The sequence below is a fragment of the Carassius carassius genome, chromosome 5, assembly GCF_963082965.1.
Source record: "Carassius carassius chromosome 5, fCarCar2.1, whole genome shotgun sequence".
Lineage (NCBI taxonomy): Eukaryota > Metazoa > Chordata > Actinopteri > Cypriniformes > Cyprinidae > Carassius > Carassius carassius.
Genome location: NC_081759.1, coordinates 26,352,103 through 26,372,114, shown reverse-complemented (window position 1 = coordinate 26,372,114; position 20,012 = coordinate 26,352,103). Strand labels below are relative to the sequence as shown.

The 20,012-nt window shown below is 42.2% G+C and overlaps 1 protein-coding gene and 1 long non-coding RNA gene across 5 annotated transcripts; one reads left to right on the top strand and one right to left on the bottom strand.

Annotated features, from left to right (window-relative positions):
- Positions 1-1,670: 1,670 nt before the first annotated feature.
- On the bottom strand, positions 1,671-9,132 carry LOC132141091 (elongation factor 2-like). The gene is made up of 15 exons (XM_059550312.1): positions 8,990-9,132; positions 7,120-7,334; positions 5,559-5,740; positions 5,154-5,365; positions 4,876-5,063; positions 4,666-4,771; positions 4,464-4,577; positions 4,238-4,376; positions 3,955-4,150; positions 3,608-3,866; positions 3,414-3,521; positions 2,973-3,326; positions 2,711-2,893; positions 2,499-2,631; positions 1,671-2,322 (listed from the first exon to the last, which is right to left on the bottom strand). Exons 1-15 carry the CDS (start codon positions 8,990-8,992, stop codon positions 2,129-2,131), a joined length of 2,586 nt encoding a protein of 861 aa, XP_059406295.1. The 5' UTR covers positions 8,993-9,132; the 3' UTR covers positions 1,671-2,128.
- Positions 9,133-9,987: 855 nt separating this feature from the next.
- LOC132141090 (uncharacterized) lies at positions 9,988-14,212 on the top strand. 4 transcript variants are annotated; one of them, XR_009433869.1, is made up of 5 exons: positions 11,291-11,509; positions 11,737-11,877; positions 13,127-13,262; positions 13,427-13,724; positions 13,817-14,212. It is a non-coding gene; the product is annotated as an uncharacterized LOC132141090 (long non-coding RNA). The 4 variants fall into 4 exon arrangements; XR_009433871.1 differs by lacking the exons at positions 13,127-13,262; positions 13,427-13,724; positions 13,817-14,212 and adding exons at positions 9,988-10,324; positions 12,022-12,661 and having other exon boundaries at positions 11,418-11,509; XR_009433872.1 differs by lacking the exons at positions 13,127-13,262; positions 13,817-14,212 and adding an exon at positions 12,022-12,149 and having other exon boundaries at positions 13,417-13,483.
- Positions 14,213-20,012: the final 5,800 nt, after the last annotated feature.

Genomic DNA, 20,012 nt, shown 5'->3' with positions numbered 1-20,012 from the left:
TACAGCAACGCGAGTCAGACGAGTCTGAAGATCTGAGCTGAATTTGGTGAAACATTAAAGTTCTAGTCTGTGTCAATTACTCTCATAATAAATAATAATAATGTTACCAGTATTTTTCGAACTATAAGTCGCACCTAAGTATAAGTTGCGTCAGTCCAAAAATACGTCATGACGAGGAAAAAAACATATATAAGTCGCACTGGACTAGACTAAGTTGCATTTATTCAGAACCAAGAGAAAACATTACCGTCTACAGCCGCGAGAGGGCGCTCTATGTTTTCAGTGTAGGCTACAGGAGCACTGAGCAGCATAGAGCGCCCTCTCGCGGCTGTAGGCTGTAGATCTTGGTTCATTTCTCTTGGTTCAGGTCAAATTAATTTTGATAAATAAGTCGCAACTGACTGTAAGTCGCAGGACCAGCCAAACTATGAAAAAAAGTGCGACTTACAGTCCGGAAAATATGGTAACTATATGTTGTCTTTCTCAAGCCCAACAAAGAAGACTAAAAGGAGAAACATCATTCAATTTAGTATGTAATAAAACTAATATTACTAATTTAAAGAAATGTAACTATATTAATTTTCACAATTATTTATTAATGTCACACACACATACCTAGTGCCTTATGACTTAAAAGATGAGAGTGGTAAATGTTACAGACATGGAACTGTTCAGTCTATTATTGATTTTTATTTCCACTTCACTTTTATCCAAAGAGACAGAACTATTTGCACTGTATTTATCAGTGGGACAATATTCATACAATACTAAACCTAGTAATAATTTGCAGGTCTCAGCAGCACGAATTATGTGCCCAGCTACATCTGATTCAAATATTATGCTAATTAACAGTGAGCGGTGGTTTCAGACATTACAGTGCTGCACTCGCACCGACTCTTATTCTGTCCGAAAGAATGAAAAGACGAGCTGAAGGTGAAGCGATTCGACCAATCAGATGAAAGCAGCGTTTCAGCTCCGCCCACAAGTGCGAATGAAATATTGAAGCCATAAACCGAAATGATCAAAACGTACACGGACCAACTGTCTTGTCCATGTTCTCTCACTTGAATCCTCTTCTTGAGTCTCTTGACCTTCTGCAAGCCCCGCCTTGTTCACGCTGTGATTGACATGGCGGGAGGGGGCGGACACGTGATCGGCTCGGAATGCATTTTCAATGTGCGCATTGAATTTTGCTACATTCATTGCGGGACATTGAATGAAAATGCAATCGTAAGTGTCTTGACTGTGAGTGTTAATGCATTATTTTAATGCAGTTTTTGCTTGAACATGTTATACATATCTAATCATTTCTGTAATACATTTTAATTTTAATTTTTCAACTTATAAAGCGTTAAAATTAGTATTCATTTTACATATTAAAACTAGTGTGTGAAATGACAAATGAAAATTATGTAATTGAATTTTCATTTTCATTTTGCACCATACGTTGCACAAATGTATTGGAAAATGTAAATGTAAATACAGAAATGCATTGCCATTTTACATATTGCATTGTCATTTTGCATATTACATCCCAAATTGAATATTGCTTCCCATATGCTTCCATAGTCTGAAGCCATGTAAAAGGCTGTTTATTGCTTTTAGATGTTGCCCCTTGTTACATGTGTACTATTTTGAGTTGGATGTAAAAAACAAAGATGTGCTGTAGATGTTGATACAGTGCTTTTATTGTCCCTCCCAGTCAGGGTTGAGGTTTTGAATTGACATAGCTCTCCACTGATAATGGCACAGATGATGTTGTTGAGAAACTTGAATTCTTTGCCAAAAGAAGGCCACAGTTTATTATGATACATAAACATCCTAAGACATGTAAGCCAATACACATTACACAGTGGTTGGACCAATATTTCCTATACATCTGGAAAAATATATATTTAAAGTTGAATTATTAAGTTCAGATTGCTGTGTTGTGTTTGCTTTATGTATGGACACATCCACACAGGTTAAACGTGCTCAAGATTTTATATCCTGCCAGATTGTGCAGCTTTTAATATTTAAATTTAGCTCTATTGATTTTCTGTGTAAGCCTAATGCAATACACTTCAGAGTCATCTCGTTAACATTATAAGATTAATAGCTGCAATCACCATGTACAATCTAGAGAAGTTTATAATTTGTCCAGGAAGTTGTCTAGTGCTGGTATGCCCTCCTTCAGACCTTTGCGTTTACGGGTCTCAGCCACAATTTGGCTAGGTTTGCTGTTAACATCATATGGATCACCTGGCAAAATCTGCCAGTGGTTAAACACACACTGAGGGAAGGCCTGTCCACCAGTGTTAGACCTCAGGTCTGCTGTGAAACCTGTACAGAAACAAACGCAAGCAAATTATAGACACTAAAGACAGCAAGGACTTGTATTTCTAAATGAACATGCACACTATATTAATATAGAAATGTATAACAGTTGAAATCACAATTTGTTTAACTGCAATAAATGTATTTATTTTTCAGTATAAAAATCTGGAATATTAACTCACCAAATGATTCATTTACAGGTAGGTATGCCTTCACAACAAATATAGGTGTCCCAGCCACTTGACACTCCTCAAACACATGGCCTCTTTTTCTGTTCAGCACACCATAGATGCCACCAACCACCTGCTCCGGGCACTGAAGAAGAGAAGGAAATATATTAACAGCATCAAGATTACACTTTCATTTTTCTGCTCCAGCAATCCACCAGGTGTACCTGAATCTCGACCAGGTAAATGGGCTCCATGAGTCTTGGCTGTGCAGTGAGCACAGAAGCGTACAGAACTCTGCGGGCTGTGGGAATGATCTGACCCCCACCTCTATGAATGGCATCAGCATGAAGAGTGACATCATGAATGTCAAATCGGACTGCCCGCATATTCTCTTCACAGAGTGCACCCTGATTAAGTAACACAAAATAGTTTATAATTACTGTGCAGGAAAGACAAAGCATAAATCCTTAAACTTTCTTTACTCACTTCTTTGGTTGCCCACTGAAAACCAGCCACTACGCTGTCCTTTATCTCATTCAGATACTGAACTCCCTTTGTGATATCCACAAGGATGTTGGGCCCTGTGCCATCTGGTCCAAAGCACCAAATCTTACGGGCCTCAGTGACCTCCCACTCGTATTTCTCAGCCAGGTAGCGAGCTCTCTGTTTGAGCTCCTGGCGAGCAGTCACGTCACCCTTATCGATGTCCTCAGCCAGGCCATCTGAGAGGGGCCGAGATTTCATGTACAGACGATTGTGCTTGTTGGGAGACTTGGACAAGCAAACCTGGTCTGATTCATCGCTGACGGTTTCGCGATATGACACAACTGGGTCTGATTTCTGCAAAAAAAATGACCTCAAGCTGTTAGTGGAAAAACGTAAAAATTACCTGTAACCTCGTCAGTACTACTATCACCCAAGCACTACCTTCAAAGGGATGCAGGCATGATCTTCCTCAAGGTCTTTCAGGCAAATCTCCAGATGAAGCTCTCCAGCACCTGCCACAATGTGCTCACCAGACTCTTCAATGATACACTAGAAGAATAAACTAGTGCTGTTTTTTGTTGTTGTAAAGACTGAATTTTGGTTATACCATCTTATTACTTCGCTTAGACATTCACCTGAACCATGGGATCCGACTTGGCCAGACGTTTAAGGCCCTCCACCAGCTTTGGCAGATCAGCTGGATTCTTGGCCTCCACAGCAACTCTCACCACAGGACTAACGCTGAATTTCATAACACGCATGTTGTGAGCATTTTCAAAAGTGGTAATGGTGCCAGTCTTCACCAGGAACTGATCGACCCCAACCAAACCAACAATGTTCCCACATGGCACATCTTCAATGGGTTCTACGTAGCGACCCATCATCAAGATAGTTCTGAGGAGGACATAGCATGGTCCACTTGTTAATAAGGGTAAAATCATCAAATCAGTTGAGGATGTATATGTAATTGACAGCAGCAAACCTTTGGATTGGCTTCAAGTACAAGTCCTCTTTTTTTCCTGGTGTGTAGTTTGGGCCCATGATGCGCACCTTCTGCCCTGTAGAAACGATACCAGAGAAGACACGACCAAAGGCATAGAATCTACCCTTGTCGGTGGTTGGCACCATCTTGGAGATGTACATCATGAGAGGAGCTTTAGGATCACAGTTCTTTACACCTGGAAAGACAAAGGTGGAACTTGAAAAAGCTGGCAAAAAGGAATCTCCCTGAAAAGTGTCTAAGACCTCGCAATGTTGTGACTCACCCATGGCGGCCTCATCATCTCCAGGACCCTCGTAAAGCAGTTCACAGCGGTACCTTTGGGCAGTGACAGGAGAAGGAAGATGTATGGTGATCATTTGGAGCAAAGCATCACCTGCAGGCAACCACCGGCGCATCACAGCCTGGAAGCATTGAAACAGCCATATGTCAAAAATGACAAAAGTAGAATTAGGGTGCAGAATCTCAAAACTTTAGCTCTTTAGTTATACCTTAAGAAGGGGTTTTCCTTCTTTATCTTTGTCTTCTGCATCAAGCTTTACTTCAAGCTTCTCAATCAGTTTCTGGGTCTCTTCTTTTTTGAAATTCATAATGGCATCAAAAACCTGTGTAAAGGGTTCAAATGAGAGAGGGATGGTAAATGAGTCGTAGTAGTGAGAGATGAGTGCGTTTAAAACCCATTTAAACTCAAACCTTAAAGATTGGATCCAAGACAAGCTGGCAGAAGGTACGAGGAAGCTTCTTTCCATCTGCATTTGTTGCTGATTTGCTGAATTTTCCACAGGAGGGATCAAAGTACCTGAAAAAGATTGCTTTGGGTTAAAGAATATTTTATAAACACAATTTATACTGGAAATCACTCCAGTGCTTCGGTGCCTCCTTTATAATAAGTAAGACACTTACTTATCTCCCCAAAGCTTCTTCATCATCTCTTCCACTTTCTTAGCCCGTTCTGCTGGAGGAAGGTCTGCTTTTTTCTTATCTCCCTTGGCAGCAAACTTGGCCACGTACATCTCAGCAAACTGCTTCAGAGTAAAAGCCCAGCCATGGAGGCCTGATCCAAATCCCACAGTCCCAACCACAGGATCCACCTAAGGTAACCCCCAAATCAGTAAGCAACATGTAGACAAAAGCAAACATTTACTGCTAAAGTTGACTTATCAGTCTCAACTGCTACTTACCATAATGTTTCCCATTGGTCCATGCTCTCCTTCTCCGTAGGTTGAGATGATGACATTAACATTCTCCACAATCCTCTGGAAGGTTTGGAAAAGCTCATCTGGTTGTAGCTGCAACTCAAGGAGGGCACGATCCATCTTGTTCATCATCAAGACAGGCTTGATGCGCTCTGCAATGGCTTGTCTCAAGACGGTTTCAGTCTGCACACATACACCTGTAGAACAATTAAAATTTTGCCTATTTACACTCACTTTTTGGTCAGACTTCGAAATATTATCAAAAGGTGATGAAAACATTTGTGTGGTCGATGCTTTAATTTTGTTGAAAGTTCTTAATGCATTTCAAAGGACTGCCTTAATTAGAGAAACAGAAGTGTGAACTTGATATCTAAAATGAATTAGCCTTACCTGATACACAGTCTACCACTACCAGGGCACCATCTGTAACTCTCAGAGCTGCTGTCACCTCAGACGAGAAGTCAACATGTCCCGGTGAGTCGATCAGGTTGATCAGGAAGCCAGAACCATCCCTACACTGCTTAATGAAGGCTGAGTCATTCTCACTGAGCTCATAATATAGAGAGATGGCCCTGTGAGGGATACATATATGTAGAGGGTTTCAGAAATGTCATTTTGTTATTTCCCGGGTAAGTGAACACTGAAGCTTGTTCTTGAAAAGGTCCATACTGAGTCATTCTCACTGAGCTCATAATATAGAGAGATGGAGAGATGGCCCTGTGAGGGATACATATATGATATAGAGAGATGGCCCTGTGAGGGATACATATATGTAGAGGGTTTCAGAAATGTCATTTTGTTATTTCCCGGGTAAGTGAACACTGAAGCTTGTTCTTGAAAAGGTCCATACTCACTAACTGTAGAATTTTAAATCAACATTCTCAAATGTGTGTTGACTATGCTAATGTTTTTGTATGATCATTTAAATCCTAACTGTGATTAAAAAAAAAAGCCTATGTTATACTGTTTAAAGGTGGGGATGCCCCGTATCTTTCTATAAAAAAGATTTATTTTTCTTTTCTTTTCTTTTTTCAAGAAATTAATACTTTGTGGGGACATATTAAATAGGAAAAATGTATTCTAATAAACTCAATTCCTTTAAACTTTCTGCTAATTTTTTTTTAAATAAGATCTTGAAGGTTCTATGGGCCTGTTCTATGAACTCTAATCTTTAGTTTTTTCCATAGATTTTCTATTGGAGTCAAGTCAGGTGATTGGCTGGGCCATTCTAGCAGCTTTACTTTCTTTCTCTGAAACGAGTTGCGGGCCACGATAATTCTGATAATTCTTTTCAATCTTCTGTCAAAAATCTTGTGAGGAGTACCTGTGGCTGGTTTATAGTGAAATGATGTTCTTTCCACATCTGGATTATGGCCCCAACAGTGCTCACCTGAACATTTAGAAGTATAGAAATCCTTGTGTTACCAATGCCATCAGTAAGTTTTGCTACAATAAGGTTGCGAAGGTCTTCACAGAGCTCTCTTTTTTGCTTTTACCAATCATGAGATGTTTCTTGTGTGACATGTTGGTCATGAGACACCATTTCACTGGCCATCAGTTGGGACTGAACCAACCAATATTAATTTTCACTGACTAGGGGCAGGATTGCTTTCTAATTGCTGATAGATTTTAGCTGATGTCTTGGCTTTCTGTGCATTTTTGCACCTCCCTTTCTTCCTGTGTTCAATACTTTTTCCCTGTGTCATTCTACTTAATTACACAGAATTTCAAATCTTCAAATTTTCAATTTCTGAACTTATTTGTTTTGCTTTGTTTGAATGTATGAATTACTTGGGTTGTCAGCGACATCTGGTGAAAATTTCTTGTCAAAAGCACATTTGAGAAAAATGGCGATGTGTTCAATTACCCGCTGTATGATTTCTCAAAGATCATGTGATGCTGAACACTAGAGGAGTGGCTAAATTCACACTTTTTAAACATGAATACCTACGTTGACTTAATGGTGATACACCTCTCCTGTTCGTCTTTTCTGGTGTCAGTAAATCTGGTCTCTCCTGCACGTGCAGAAGCAATAATACCAGCTTTACACACCAAGGAATCGGTGAGAGTAGATTTGCCATGGTCCACATGGGCGATCACAGACATGTTCCTGATGTTGGACTTTTTGTCCATGATCTCCCGAATCTGGTCTACGGTGAAGTTCACCTGAGGGACAAAGACAAGTTTGTCAAGTGTTTATTGTGGAGTAAATATGATTTAGTGTTTGTGTGTGGGAAACAATATGTGATGTCAAAACAAATGAATGCCTCTGGCTCGTGTTGTTTAGCAATGGGAACCTATGAAAGGCAAATGTGACAGTCTAATCTCATGCCTTTGATTCCTCAATAGAAGCTAAATATTGTTTTGAGTGTGTGTGTGTGTGTGTGTGTGTGTTTTATTAAACCCACAGTTTAATAAAATACAAAAATACATCTCTCAGCTTTAATGTACAAAAAAAAAGGACATCACAAGAATTGCCATTTTGGTAACTGTATTTGTACTCTGGAACTGTATATGTCATCAAAATATAATGCTTATATACCAATATATTTGAGGTATTTAAATAATTTTACTGTAAAATATGCTAATAAAACTATTTTAATATTTAATAAAAAAAAAAGTTTTTAATTGTAAACCCACATGATAATCTAACCATGGCCAAAAATAACAAAGAGCTTAAACAGGACCTATTATTCATGAAACTATATTAAAATTATAACTAAAATATTAAAATAATAATAATATCGTTACACATTAGCCTAAATAAAATCCAAACAAACGTGAAAGTTTAATATGGAATTCAGGGAATGTCTCTTTACCCATAAATTACAAGGCAGTTCATTCTTTTTAAAATTTTCTATGCAATATCTTTCAAAATACAGGCTAATATATTTTAAAATTACAGTTTTTAACTGTATATTGTCAAGCAACCTCACCTTCATACGCGTTAATACATTTTACAAGCATTTTACTGTGCATTACGCTTACAAACGGTAAATATTGGCTTCATTTAACGCTTTCTAAATCTACGGTAATATTTCAGAGAGTGCGCTGAAGCCCAGCCTGTAGCATGAGTGCGCAGTTTCTGGGGAGCCGCTGTGTGCTGCAGTCTTCTCGGCCAGGCGCTGCCCAGCGATACACGCAGCCAATGACAAGCGCGTGTGGCCTGATAACAGAGTTGGCTTGTTTCACCGTTCAAAAACAAAAACACAGCGGCCCCGTCATTATAATAGCCCTATTTGCATCCAGCACCCCTCCATAATCATGGCTCGTTTTCCGCCCATGAAACTATAATACGCGCATAGAGAAGAACAGTGGGCGTAAACGCGCTATTTATAACTGGGTAAGGTTATTCCAGCGTGCGCGCGTGCACTTTGCTGAGCCATATCCCTAAAATAACGCAGCTTACTTTCACTTAAAAACAAAAATCGAATCGCATACGGTTGTGCTTTACATTTTTGCGTAGTATAACTTATAAGACGGAGTTACTGAAATCGTGACTTATCCATTTCCATCTCGCATCGAATAAAAAGACGTAAGCTAACGTTATATTTGAATGTGCCGTTCTCTTTCCTGAACATTTTATAATAAAGACCGACATCAATTAGATACATGTCCCCCGTATAATAAAATTTCAAGGTTGACGCAAATGAAATGAGAATCTTCTTAGCAGGTTGTCAATACGTCACTGACATCGGAATAAAATAAGATTATATAAACGACTGAAGAAAGGCGTACTTTATGTACGAATATGTTTTAATATCGCACTTTAGTCTTTTTTTTAATGCCGCAAGGTGAACTGACACGATGAAATATCGTACCATTTTGGCGACTGGCTCCCGAGTCTAGGCCGGCCTCGCGCTGCGGTCGCTTCTGCTCTCCGCTGGAGGACTTGGTGAAAGAGAGAGACTCTGGCGTACAATCTTATCTTATGCTGCGACAGAAAGCACTGCGGAGTCATGTGGAACGAGCGAGTCATATGGACCTAGATGACCCTGTTACTGCACAGAGCAGTGAAGCCATTTAGATTCAACACTGTTTGCAATGCCTAATAATATGCACGATACATATATGACTGCAGAGATGATGGAGATCCGAAACAAGCAAGTATTTACATATGTAAACATGGCACGTCTCATTCTTCGTCTTATTATTAATAATAATACTATTAATTAAGAAATGATGACACTTGAAATTAAAGATCATGACTAGAATGTTTTTAGGCTCTTGTGAGATTTTTTATTTATTTATTTATTTATTTCGTCACACCCATAATAGCCTACATGTACACAAATAAATCGTTTGGTATTTTTACATAGTTTTACCAATTTTAAGTAGCTCATATAAGTAGCTAGCAACACTGGACAAATAATCTGACTTCTGCATTTAATACATGTGTGATGACGAGCAAAATATGTTTCTTTTTTTTCAGCACTGCAAAGTTTTCTGTCTGATGTATTATACGGGGAATATATGGAGAAAATAATTTTAAAAACATTCTGTAGCCTTCAATTTAAGTGAATGATAATTTGTACTATTACATGATGATGTTGACCCATTGGGTGATAAGCATAAAACATTTTTTTTTTTTTGAGAAAATACATAAGATTGCATATAACACGTTAAAACTGAACATGGTAAAATATTTAATTACAATTTTCTTTTTCTTTTTTTAGGTAATTAACTTTTACTCCCCTCTTTGTCCAATATCTATTAAACAATTTACTATCTTTTTTATGTCTCTATTGACATTTTTAATGTTAGACTAATGCATCCCTAACAGCAGATGGCGCTGTATCGTTAATCATTAGTTTAGACTTGATGGAGGGAAAGTTCGAATCAGGTGAGGAAGGTACTGACAGAGCGGCTTTGGTGCTGAATCTGATTCAGAAATAAGAATGGGCTGTGGCGTTATACAGTATATATGAAATATTAGGTGCCAATTTGGTTGCCTCTGTTTCTAGACTTTGTCATGTTTTTCGTTCCCTGTTAAGTTGATAGATGGAGTAAGGAGAATAACAGCATCATTTTGACTTGGAGGATAAGTTTAAGTTAACGTGCTGTTGTAAAATTAATATTTTATCGTTTACCGTAATAATTGACTTTAGTGAGAATACTGAACCATATCAGAATGTTCTGAAGCGATGCTGTTCGAGGTATTTTTGTGTTATTTTGATGAATGAAAGTAAGGTGATATTAGAAGCTTAACCATATTCACCGTATATTACAAGCTCATAACCATATTGTGTTTACACAGAAATACCAGCAGCTACTGAACGACTCGAACTTGAAATGACAGTTTCATAAAATACGTTTCTTCAACTTAAGTAAAACAGAGGAAAGTCTCAAACGCATTTAATGTTTTATATTTCTCCTGCCTTTCTGTTTTTCTGTAGCTGTAGAGGCTGCTGGATCTCAGGTGTCAGCTGTTAAGAAACCCTAACAAACAATAATGTAACAGTATTTTATTAAATACATCAGTTGTAAACATGAAATTGCCTATTAATGTGACCTAAGAATGATCATTTGTTAATGTAAATGTTGTTTTTAAAGGGGTCATATGATGTGATTTCAATTCTTGGTGCATAAAGAAGATCTGTAAAGTTCCAAAGACTGAAGTCTCAAATCCAAAGAGATATTCTTTATAAAAGTTAAGACTCTTCCACACCCTCCAAAAACGGCTCGTTCTAACATGTCTACGACACTATGTGGGAAGATTTGCATAACACCGCCCAGATATTCATGCAAAGAAAGAAGGCGTACCTTTTATTCTCGTGGTAGTATTGTTGTTTCCGCCGCTGCCATGTGGTATAGACGCTGTGTGTTTCACTGTGAAAGCTAAACTAATTTGTTAGGCCTTCCAAAAGAGGACGAAATCCGCTTCGTCATGCCTGGAACTGATCCGTGCTGGTCGCTGAGGAAATACATCAACTTCACACTGTGGATGTGTAGTTCGGATTTCACCGTTGACAAAGCAGAGTCCAGCTCAGGGTCGTCAAATGTGGTTGCTGCAACACCAAGGTACGCTCCTTCATAGAAACTCACTCTAGTCCTTCGGCCCCTACTCACTCAAGGCCGCGGTGTGTGACGTTGTTTCATTGAGAAATCGAAACTATTTTGATATAGACAATGTGATAAAATGTTTATGTAATTTTTTTCACAAGAAATACATCCCATATCTTTATTGCCATTTAAAACATAATGAATAGTAGAACTGACATTAACCTTAAATTGCTTTTGCTGGTTTAGGGGTGGCACAGATGAAGATGGAAAAATATTCTGAGGCCCTTGACATTTTTAAGGAAGTCTCTTGGCACAGATCCACTCCCTTTCAGGCCAGAGTTTTGCTAAGCTGGTAAAAATATCTGTTCTACAATCCCTATCCAATGAACCCTGAACTAAATAGACCTAAACAGTTAAATCAACAGTTCCTGAACCAATTTCTGTTTATATTTGATTAAGTTTGTTTGTTGGATTAGATGAACTGATTCAGAATTTGAGCAAACAGTTTCTACCTTGAGGCCAGGCGCTCTCAGTGGCTCTGTTACTTATGTCCCTGCAGGGCCAGCCCCATTGTGCTCTACACTTTTGTAGGAAGGCTTTGGAGCTGGATTGTGCTTGCCATAGTGCACTTTATCAAAGTGCTCTGGTGTTCAGACAGTTTGGCAATCCAAAGGCAGAAATCGAGGCCTTGCATCTTCTTTACTCAGTAAGTCATTCTGTACACAACTGATTGATTCTTTTCAATAATGATTTTTAGTTTTCTGCAGTGTACCTTGTGTTTTACATCATCTTTGAAAGTGCATTTGCATTTATTAAAAAATGTATTTATTTTTTACATTTGCTCACTCAGGTCATCCAAGTTGCAGATGAGTTTCTTCATCGGAGCAGAATAAAATAAATTCAGCATTACATCATTTGCACCACTGCAGTGATAGGGTGCCATCAGAATGACTTCAAACAGCTGATAAAAACATCACAGTAATTCACATTTCACATGCTTCAGTCCATCAATTAATGTCTTGTGAAGTGAAAGGATGCATGTTTATAATAAACAAATTCATCAAGACATTTTTAACTTCAAACTATTGCTTCCACCTAAAATACGAGTATCCATAATAATTTATCCATAATATTGCTTTCTCCATTGAAAAAGTCTCATCTGAATCAGGACGGAAACATGCACAAATAAAGTACCGTTTATAGAGAAAACAGTCCAAACTATTCTAAACAGAAATGTCAGGGGATTTTGATGTGAAAGGACAACAGGGGATGAACTTTTTGACTGGAGGAAGTGTTATTATGGATTATGGACTGGTATTTTGGCCCAAAGCAACAGTTTAAAGTTAAATCACCTTGATGATGGGTTTGTTTCTAACAACCATGCAGCTTTTCTCTTAAGAAGTTGTGTGAATTTCTGTCAATTTAAGGGATGATTTTATGAGACTCACATTCCCAATACAAATTATCTATTGGTGAGCAAGTGCTGTAATGCTGGAAATACATTTTGGATGGCCTGAGGGTAAGTAAATTTTCAGCTTTTTTTTTCTTCTTATATACTTAAGATAGCAGTGATATATGTTCTCACCACAGGTGATGTTTCTGATGAAGAGCATCTAAGATCGATACGTCACCTGTGTTGAGAACATAAATAAATATTTTTCTATCTCTGGAGCTGTGGTGTGCCTTCTTTGAGTTTTTTTTTGTGGTGGAGCACCCACATTTAGCTTTTTGTGAGCACTTGGACTGATAAAAACAATAAATAAATAATTTGTAAGTGCCTAGGGTCCATATATAATGCCCAGTTTCAACAAAGTATATGTAAACAAGTAAGTAACTGACACCTGAAGGATTGTTTCAAACAGTAAAGGATGTTTCAGATTCTTTCATAATTTTCAAATGAATGTATTTCCTGCATGTTATGTAGTGTCATTTTGTTAAACAATACTTTTCTCTAGTTTTGTTTACAGGTAGTCCAACTGCAGTCTGATAAAAGTTCATCTAGTGCTTCACTGGTCTCTCTAGCTACTCTAGCTTTCCCCCTCTCTGATTCTGCACACTTTGGCTTACACATGTGTGTTCAATGGCAGGCAAGTGATTCCACAACAAGGACAAATACTTGAATCATATATCAAATTTTAATACAGAATTGATCAGAAATTTAATCAGATCTGCAATTTTTCAGGCATCACATTCAGAAATGGTGCTTATGAAGCAATATAGCTGATTCAGAATGTCTCTGTTTCAGTTACACACAGGAGAAGATGCTACTTTTCCCAAAATCCCAGTGGTCTACCTTGAAGCAGGATTAGCTTTAGTAAAAGCGAAACGTTATAGTGATGCTCTTTTGGTCTGTGAGGAGGTCAACACCAGCACTTTTGACTTCATCCCTGAGAGACTGCTGCTTGATGCTGATGATAAACAAAATGTAGCTGATTCTGATGTTGTTCTTGAAAATGTCGACTTTGATTTATGGGCTGGTGCAGCCCATCTCCTTCAAGCACAAGCCCACTAGAAACTGAAGGACACCAAAGAGGCAATTACAAATTTCACAAGGTGCATTCATTTAGTACCTAGCTGTGTTGGGAAACCATGTTTTGTGAAATATGTCAAATAGTTTTTGTTATGTTCTTGTTCTTTCCTTTCAGAGCGATTAATAATTTGGTGAAGGTGTTCATTAAACAGAAAGGCAAGTAATCTCTCTCTTTCCGGTCTTACTGCTCCAACAAAATTTTGTTTTCATACTAATCATATCCGCTTTTGTTTGTGAAGTGTTGCCCGGTAATAAGATCTTTGGAAAAGCAGACTTATAGATATATTTAACTATTAAATATTTTTATTCTGGGGTCTTCAAGGGGTATCTATTAATAACAGATCTACTTTAAAGAGATGAAGTAAGCTGTTTTCCTGTCTTTAGCCTACTGAAGCCACATTTGAGGTGTGCACTTGCTTCATGTACCATTACTTACACAGTTTCATCAAACTTTTAGACTGGAAACAAAAACTTGTAAACACTGAAGCAATGGTTGAAAGAATGGTGACTTTGGCAGAGGGCTCTGCTTTCTGCATCTGATATGCTGTTATTATAGTGAAGTTGTGATTAGTCTGATGCATTTCGCTGTCCATCTCAAATTTACATGTGAGGTTGAATTTCACTAGGTTGTAAGAATATTAAGATGTTGCTATCTGAGGTCTTGTGGAGGCTTGATCGTAGAGAAGAAGCATCAACACACTGAAAAGAAGCCAATAATAATTCAGATGCACCTAAATGAGTATAAGCTATCAGAAAAGTCAATATTGTTAACTTGTGTGATAATTAGTGCTGTCAAATGATTAATTGTGATTAATCGCATCCAAAATAAAAGTTTTTTTATTTTTATATATAATATATGTGCTTCTACTGTGTATATTTATTATGTATATATAAAGACACACATATAGCATATATTTAGAAAATATTTATGTGTATATACTGTGACGAGCGTCCCGATTCCACATCAGCTTCGCCCTGGTAATTCACGAGGAGCACCGGCTCGAGGCTCATCACGGGCTGATCACCCGCACCTGCCTCTCATCAGCCGGGCCTCATATAAACGGCATGCACACAGGAAAATACTCACACTCCTTCTTTTTTTTAATTTATTTTTTTCCTCTGCCAGGCGGCCGATGCTCCCTGAACCTCCAGAATGGAAGAAATCCTCCAGCGACTAACGGAGGTCAGCATCCGCCAGCAACAGATTACGGAACACCTAGCCGCTCGAGTGGACCAGACCGAGCGGGAACTCCCAGCTACTGCCCAAGATGACCGCTGATGACGATATAGAGGCCTTTCTCCAAATGTTCGAAAACACAGCCGCCCAGGAGGGCTGGGAGAGCGATGACTGGGCGCGGTTGGTCACCGCGCCCAGTGAAGGACGAACCGATGCCCACCGCGGACCCTGCATCTCCCGCGCGGACGTGGTTGTCGGGCTGTATCGTACACCGTGACCTGCCCAAGGGGGCGCCGGAAGCGGAGGTAAAAATTAATGGCCATCCAGTCCAAGCCCTCCTTGACTCCGGCAGTGCGGTCAGCTTGGTGCAATTTCGCATCCTCACGCCACGCGGAGAAATCAAGGCTACCTGCCCCATCACCTGCGTGCACGGAGACACTCGCCATGTCCCGACCCGGAGAGTGACGATCTCCGCTTTCCCGGGCGCCTGGCCCCTTGAAGTGGGCGTGCTGAAGGATCTGCCTGTCCCCCTCCTTCTTTGCCGAGACTGGCCGGGGTTCGACCGCCTCCTGGCCGCCGCCGTACAGCGCGCCACCACGAAGGAGAGCCGCCCCAAGAAAAGGCCAGCAAAAGAAACCCGTCAGCAGCCGGCCCTACTAGCCACGGACAGCGGGAGAGATGGTGAGTCCCCGGTTGTTGAAACTAACCTCTACCATGAACTGTTCCAACAGGTGAATGGGGGAGGTTAATTTGCCCAAGAACAACGCGAGGATGATCGTCTCAGGCATTGCTGGTCCCAAGTGCGGATGGTGAAAGGAAAGGAAAAGGAAAGGAACTAAAACCGGGGCCCTATCCTCTCCCACACTTCATCGTCTAAAATGGCCTACTCTACTGTGTCGCACAGCAAAGGGGGGAGGAAAAAACTTTGTTAGTGGTACCCCGGACGAAGACGGAAACGGTGCTAGAGTTGGCTCACTCGCACCCCTGGCGGGCCACCTGGGGCCCGAGAATACCACTCACCGGGTTAGGGATCGTTTCCATTGGCCCGGACTGGAAGCAGAAGTCAAACGTTTCTGCCAGGCTTGCCCAATCTGCCAGAAGACGTCCCCACGGAAACCTCCCCCCAGCCAGCTGATTCCACTGCCCATCATTGGGGTGCCCTTTGAGCGCATCGGGATGGACCTCGTAGGGCCGTTGCCTAAGTCTGCCCGCGGCCACGAGCACATCTTGGTGATTGTGGACTATGCCACCCGGTACCCTGAAACCGTGCCCCTCCGTAAGGCTACTGCAAAGACCATCGCCCGCGAGCTCTTCCTGCTCTTCAGTAGGGTGGGCATCCCTGTGGAGATACTGACTGACCAGGGGACCCCCTTCATGTCCCGGCTAATGGCTGACCTGTGCAAACTCCTCCAGTGATTCCAGCTAACCCATTGCTTCATCACAACTTCTCTATACAGCTGGGCTCATCAACCATTACTGCTTCGAGGACAGCTAGAAACCTAGGAGTTGTGATGGATCATCAGTTAAGCTTCACAGACCACATTGCTACAACTACCCGGTCCTGCAGGTTTGCCTTATACAACATTAGGAAGATTAGACCCTTCCTGTCAGAGCAAGCAACCCAACTTCTTGTCCAAGCTCTTGTTCTCTCCAGACTGGACTATTGTAATGCTCTCCTGGCGGGCCTTCCTGCATGTACTGTCAAGCCTCTGCAATTGATCCAGAATGCAGCAGCGAGGGTTGTCTTCAATGAGCCAAAGAAAGCTCACGTTACTCCGCTCCTCATCAGGTTACACTGGCTACCAGTAGCTGCTCGCATCAAATTCAAGGTACTGATGCTAGCCTACAAGACGACCACTGGCACGGCACCAACTTACCTAAACTCATTGGTTAAATCTTATGTGCCCTCCAGAAGTTTGCGCTCTGCAAGTGATCGACGCCTTGTGGTACCATCCCAAAGAAGTTCAAAATCACTCTCACGGACCTTTTCCTGGACTGTCCCCAGCTGGTGGAATGACCTCCCAATCTCAATTCGTACAGCTGAGTCTTTACTCATTTGCAAGAAACAGCTAAAGACTCATCTTTTTCGCCTGCACTTAACCAACTAACACTAGCACTTTTCCTTTTCTTGTCTTTTATGAAAAAATAAAAGTAAAAATAAATAAAAAAATAAAATAAATTTAAAAAAAAAAAAAAAAACCTACCTATGCGTTCTATACTAGACTAACTGAGACTTGTCATGGCACTTGTATACTGTTGTTGTTCTCTTGTTGACCTGACTGCTTCTATTGTTCTCATTTGTAAGTCGCTTTGGATAAAAGCGTCTGCTAAATGATTAAATGTAAATGTAAATGTAAACTCCTCCAGGTAAAGCAGCTAAAAACCTCTGTTTACCACCCCCAGACTGACGGCCTTGTGGAACCGTTCAACCAAACCCTCAGGCAAATGCTACGGCGGGTTGTGGCCGAAGACAGGCGCGACTGGGACTTCATGCTCCCCTACATATTGTTCGGCATTCGAGAGGTCCCTCAGGCGTCCACGGGCTTCAGCCCCTTGGAGTTGCTGTTCGGGCGCCTGCCTCGGGGACTGCTAGATATCGCAAGGGAAGCCTGGGAGTAACAGCCGGCCCCCCACCGCTCCGTCATCGAACATGTGAAGGCGATGAGGGAAAGAATCGACCGGGTCATGCCATTAGTCCTGGAACAACTCGCCAAGGCACAGCAAGCACAGCAGCGGCACTATGACCGGGCCGCTCAGCCCCGCGAGTTCCAGCCTGGAGACCGGGTAATGGTCCTCATCCCCAACTCCGCCTGCAAGTTCCTGGCCAGCTGGCAGGGCCCATACACCGTCGCTGAAAAAGTTGGAACCATCACCTACCGAGTCTGCCAGCCGGGGCGGCAGAAGCTAGACCAGATCTACCACATCAACTTGCTCAAAAAGTGGGTTGGGACAAGAGACCAGCTAGCGGCCCTCGCCACCAGGGACCCGGTCATAGTGGATGTCAACCTGGAACTGTCGGCGACCCAAAAGACCGAGCTCCAACACCTGTCAGTTCCCAGATGTGTTCTCGTCGGCCCCCGGGCGGACCCACGTGATCCAACACGAGATCCACACCCCAGCCGGAGTCATCGTCTGGCAACGGCCCTACCGTGTCCCAGAGGCTCGTCGGCAGGCTATTGAAGAGGAAATTCAACAAATGCTGAAGTTAGGGGTAATTGAGCCATTGAACACCCCTTGGTCCAGCCCTATCGTCATGGTCCCCAAACCCTCCGCTTCTGCAATAACTTCCGCCACCTGAACGAGGTCTCGACGTTCGACGGCTACCCCATGCCTCGGGTGGATGAACTTCTCGATTGCCTGGGAAGGGCCCGCTATATTTCCACCCTGGACCTCACCAAGAGATACTGGCAGGTTCCCCGCCAAGCCCAAGACTGCCTTCAGTACCCCTGGTGGGCACTGGCAATACCGGACCCTCCCGTTCAGCCTACATGGGGCCCCAGCCACATTCCAACGTATGATGGACATCTTACTGCGGCCTCACCAGGCCTACGCCGCGGCATACCTGGATGACGTGGTCATCCACTCCGAGCGCTGGGAAGACCACCTGGACTGTCTGCGGAGGTTGCTGATGGAGCTACGTAGGGCTGGGCTCACTGCCAACCCCCGGAAGTGCCACCTGGGCTTGACAGAGGCAAAGTACCGGGGGTTTCCAAGTCGGACGGGGACTCATCCAACCAAAGGAGAAGAAGGTCGAGGTGATATGGTCTGCACCCAGACCCAGCACAAAGACCCAGGTACGAGCGTTTTTGGGGTTGGCAGGATACTACCTCTGTTTCATCCCTAACTTCTCCTCCTTAGCCGCCCCCCTGACAGACCTGACCAGGAAGGGGCAGCCGGAAAAAGTATGCTGGACACCGGAAGCGGAGGAGGCGTTTAAGAAGGTGAAGCTGGCCCTCACCTCGGAGCCAGTCCTGCATGCCCCGGACTTCAGCTGCCCCTTCCTGCTGCAGACAGATGCCTCTGACACAGGACTGGGGGCCGTCCTGTCACAGGTTCAAGAAGGTGAGGAGCATCCCATCTTATACATCAGCAGGAAACTGACCCCGTGGGTGACGAGCGTCCCGATTCCACATCAGCGTCGCCCTGGTAATTCACGAGGAGCACCGGCTCGAGGCTCATTACGGGCTGATCACCCGCACCTGCCTCTCATCAGCCGGGCCTCATATAAACGGCATGCACACAGGAAAAGGGTGAGAAGCCTCTCCACGAGCTAGCACACTGACTCTCCTCTCTCTGCCTTCCAGAAAGCAGCCTGTGACCGGAAGACTTTGCCACGAGCACTCCACCGCAATTTTGAGCGTGGCATGGTTGTTGGTGCCAGACGGGCTGGTCTGAGTATTTCACAATTTGCTCAGTTACTGGGATTTTCACGCACAACCATTTCTAGGGTTTACAAAGAATGGTGTGAAAAGGAAAAAACATCCAGTGTGTGGCAGTCCTTTGGGCAAAAATGCCTTGTTGATGCTAGAGGTCAGAGGAGAATGGGCCGACTGATTCAAGCTGATAGAAGAGCATCTTTGACTGAAATAACCACTCGTTACAACCGAGGTATGCAGCAAAGCATTTGTGAAGCCACAACACACACAACCTTGAGGCGGATGGGCTACAACAGCAAAAGACCCCACTGGGTACCACTCATCTCCACTACAAATAGGAAAAAGAGGCTACAATTTGCACGAGCTCACCAAAATTTGACAGTTGAAGACTGGAAAAATGTTGCCTGGTCTCATGAGTCTCGATTTCTGTTGAGACATTCAGATGGTAGAGTCAGAATTTGGCGTAAACAGAATGAGAACATGGATCCATCATGCCTTGTTACCACTGTGCAGGCTGGTGGTGGTGGTGTAATGGTGTGGGGGATGTTTTCTTGGCACACTTTAGGCCCCTTAGTGCCAATATCGTTATAATATGGGTATCGTTTAAATGCCACGGCCTACCTGAGCATTGTTTCTGACCATGTCCATCCATTTATGACCACCATGTACCCATCCTCTGATGGCTACTTCCAGCAGGATAATGCACCATGTTACAAAGCTTGAATCCTTTCAAATTGGTTTCTTGAACATAACAATGA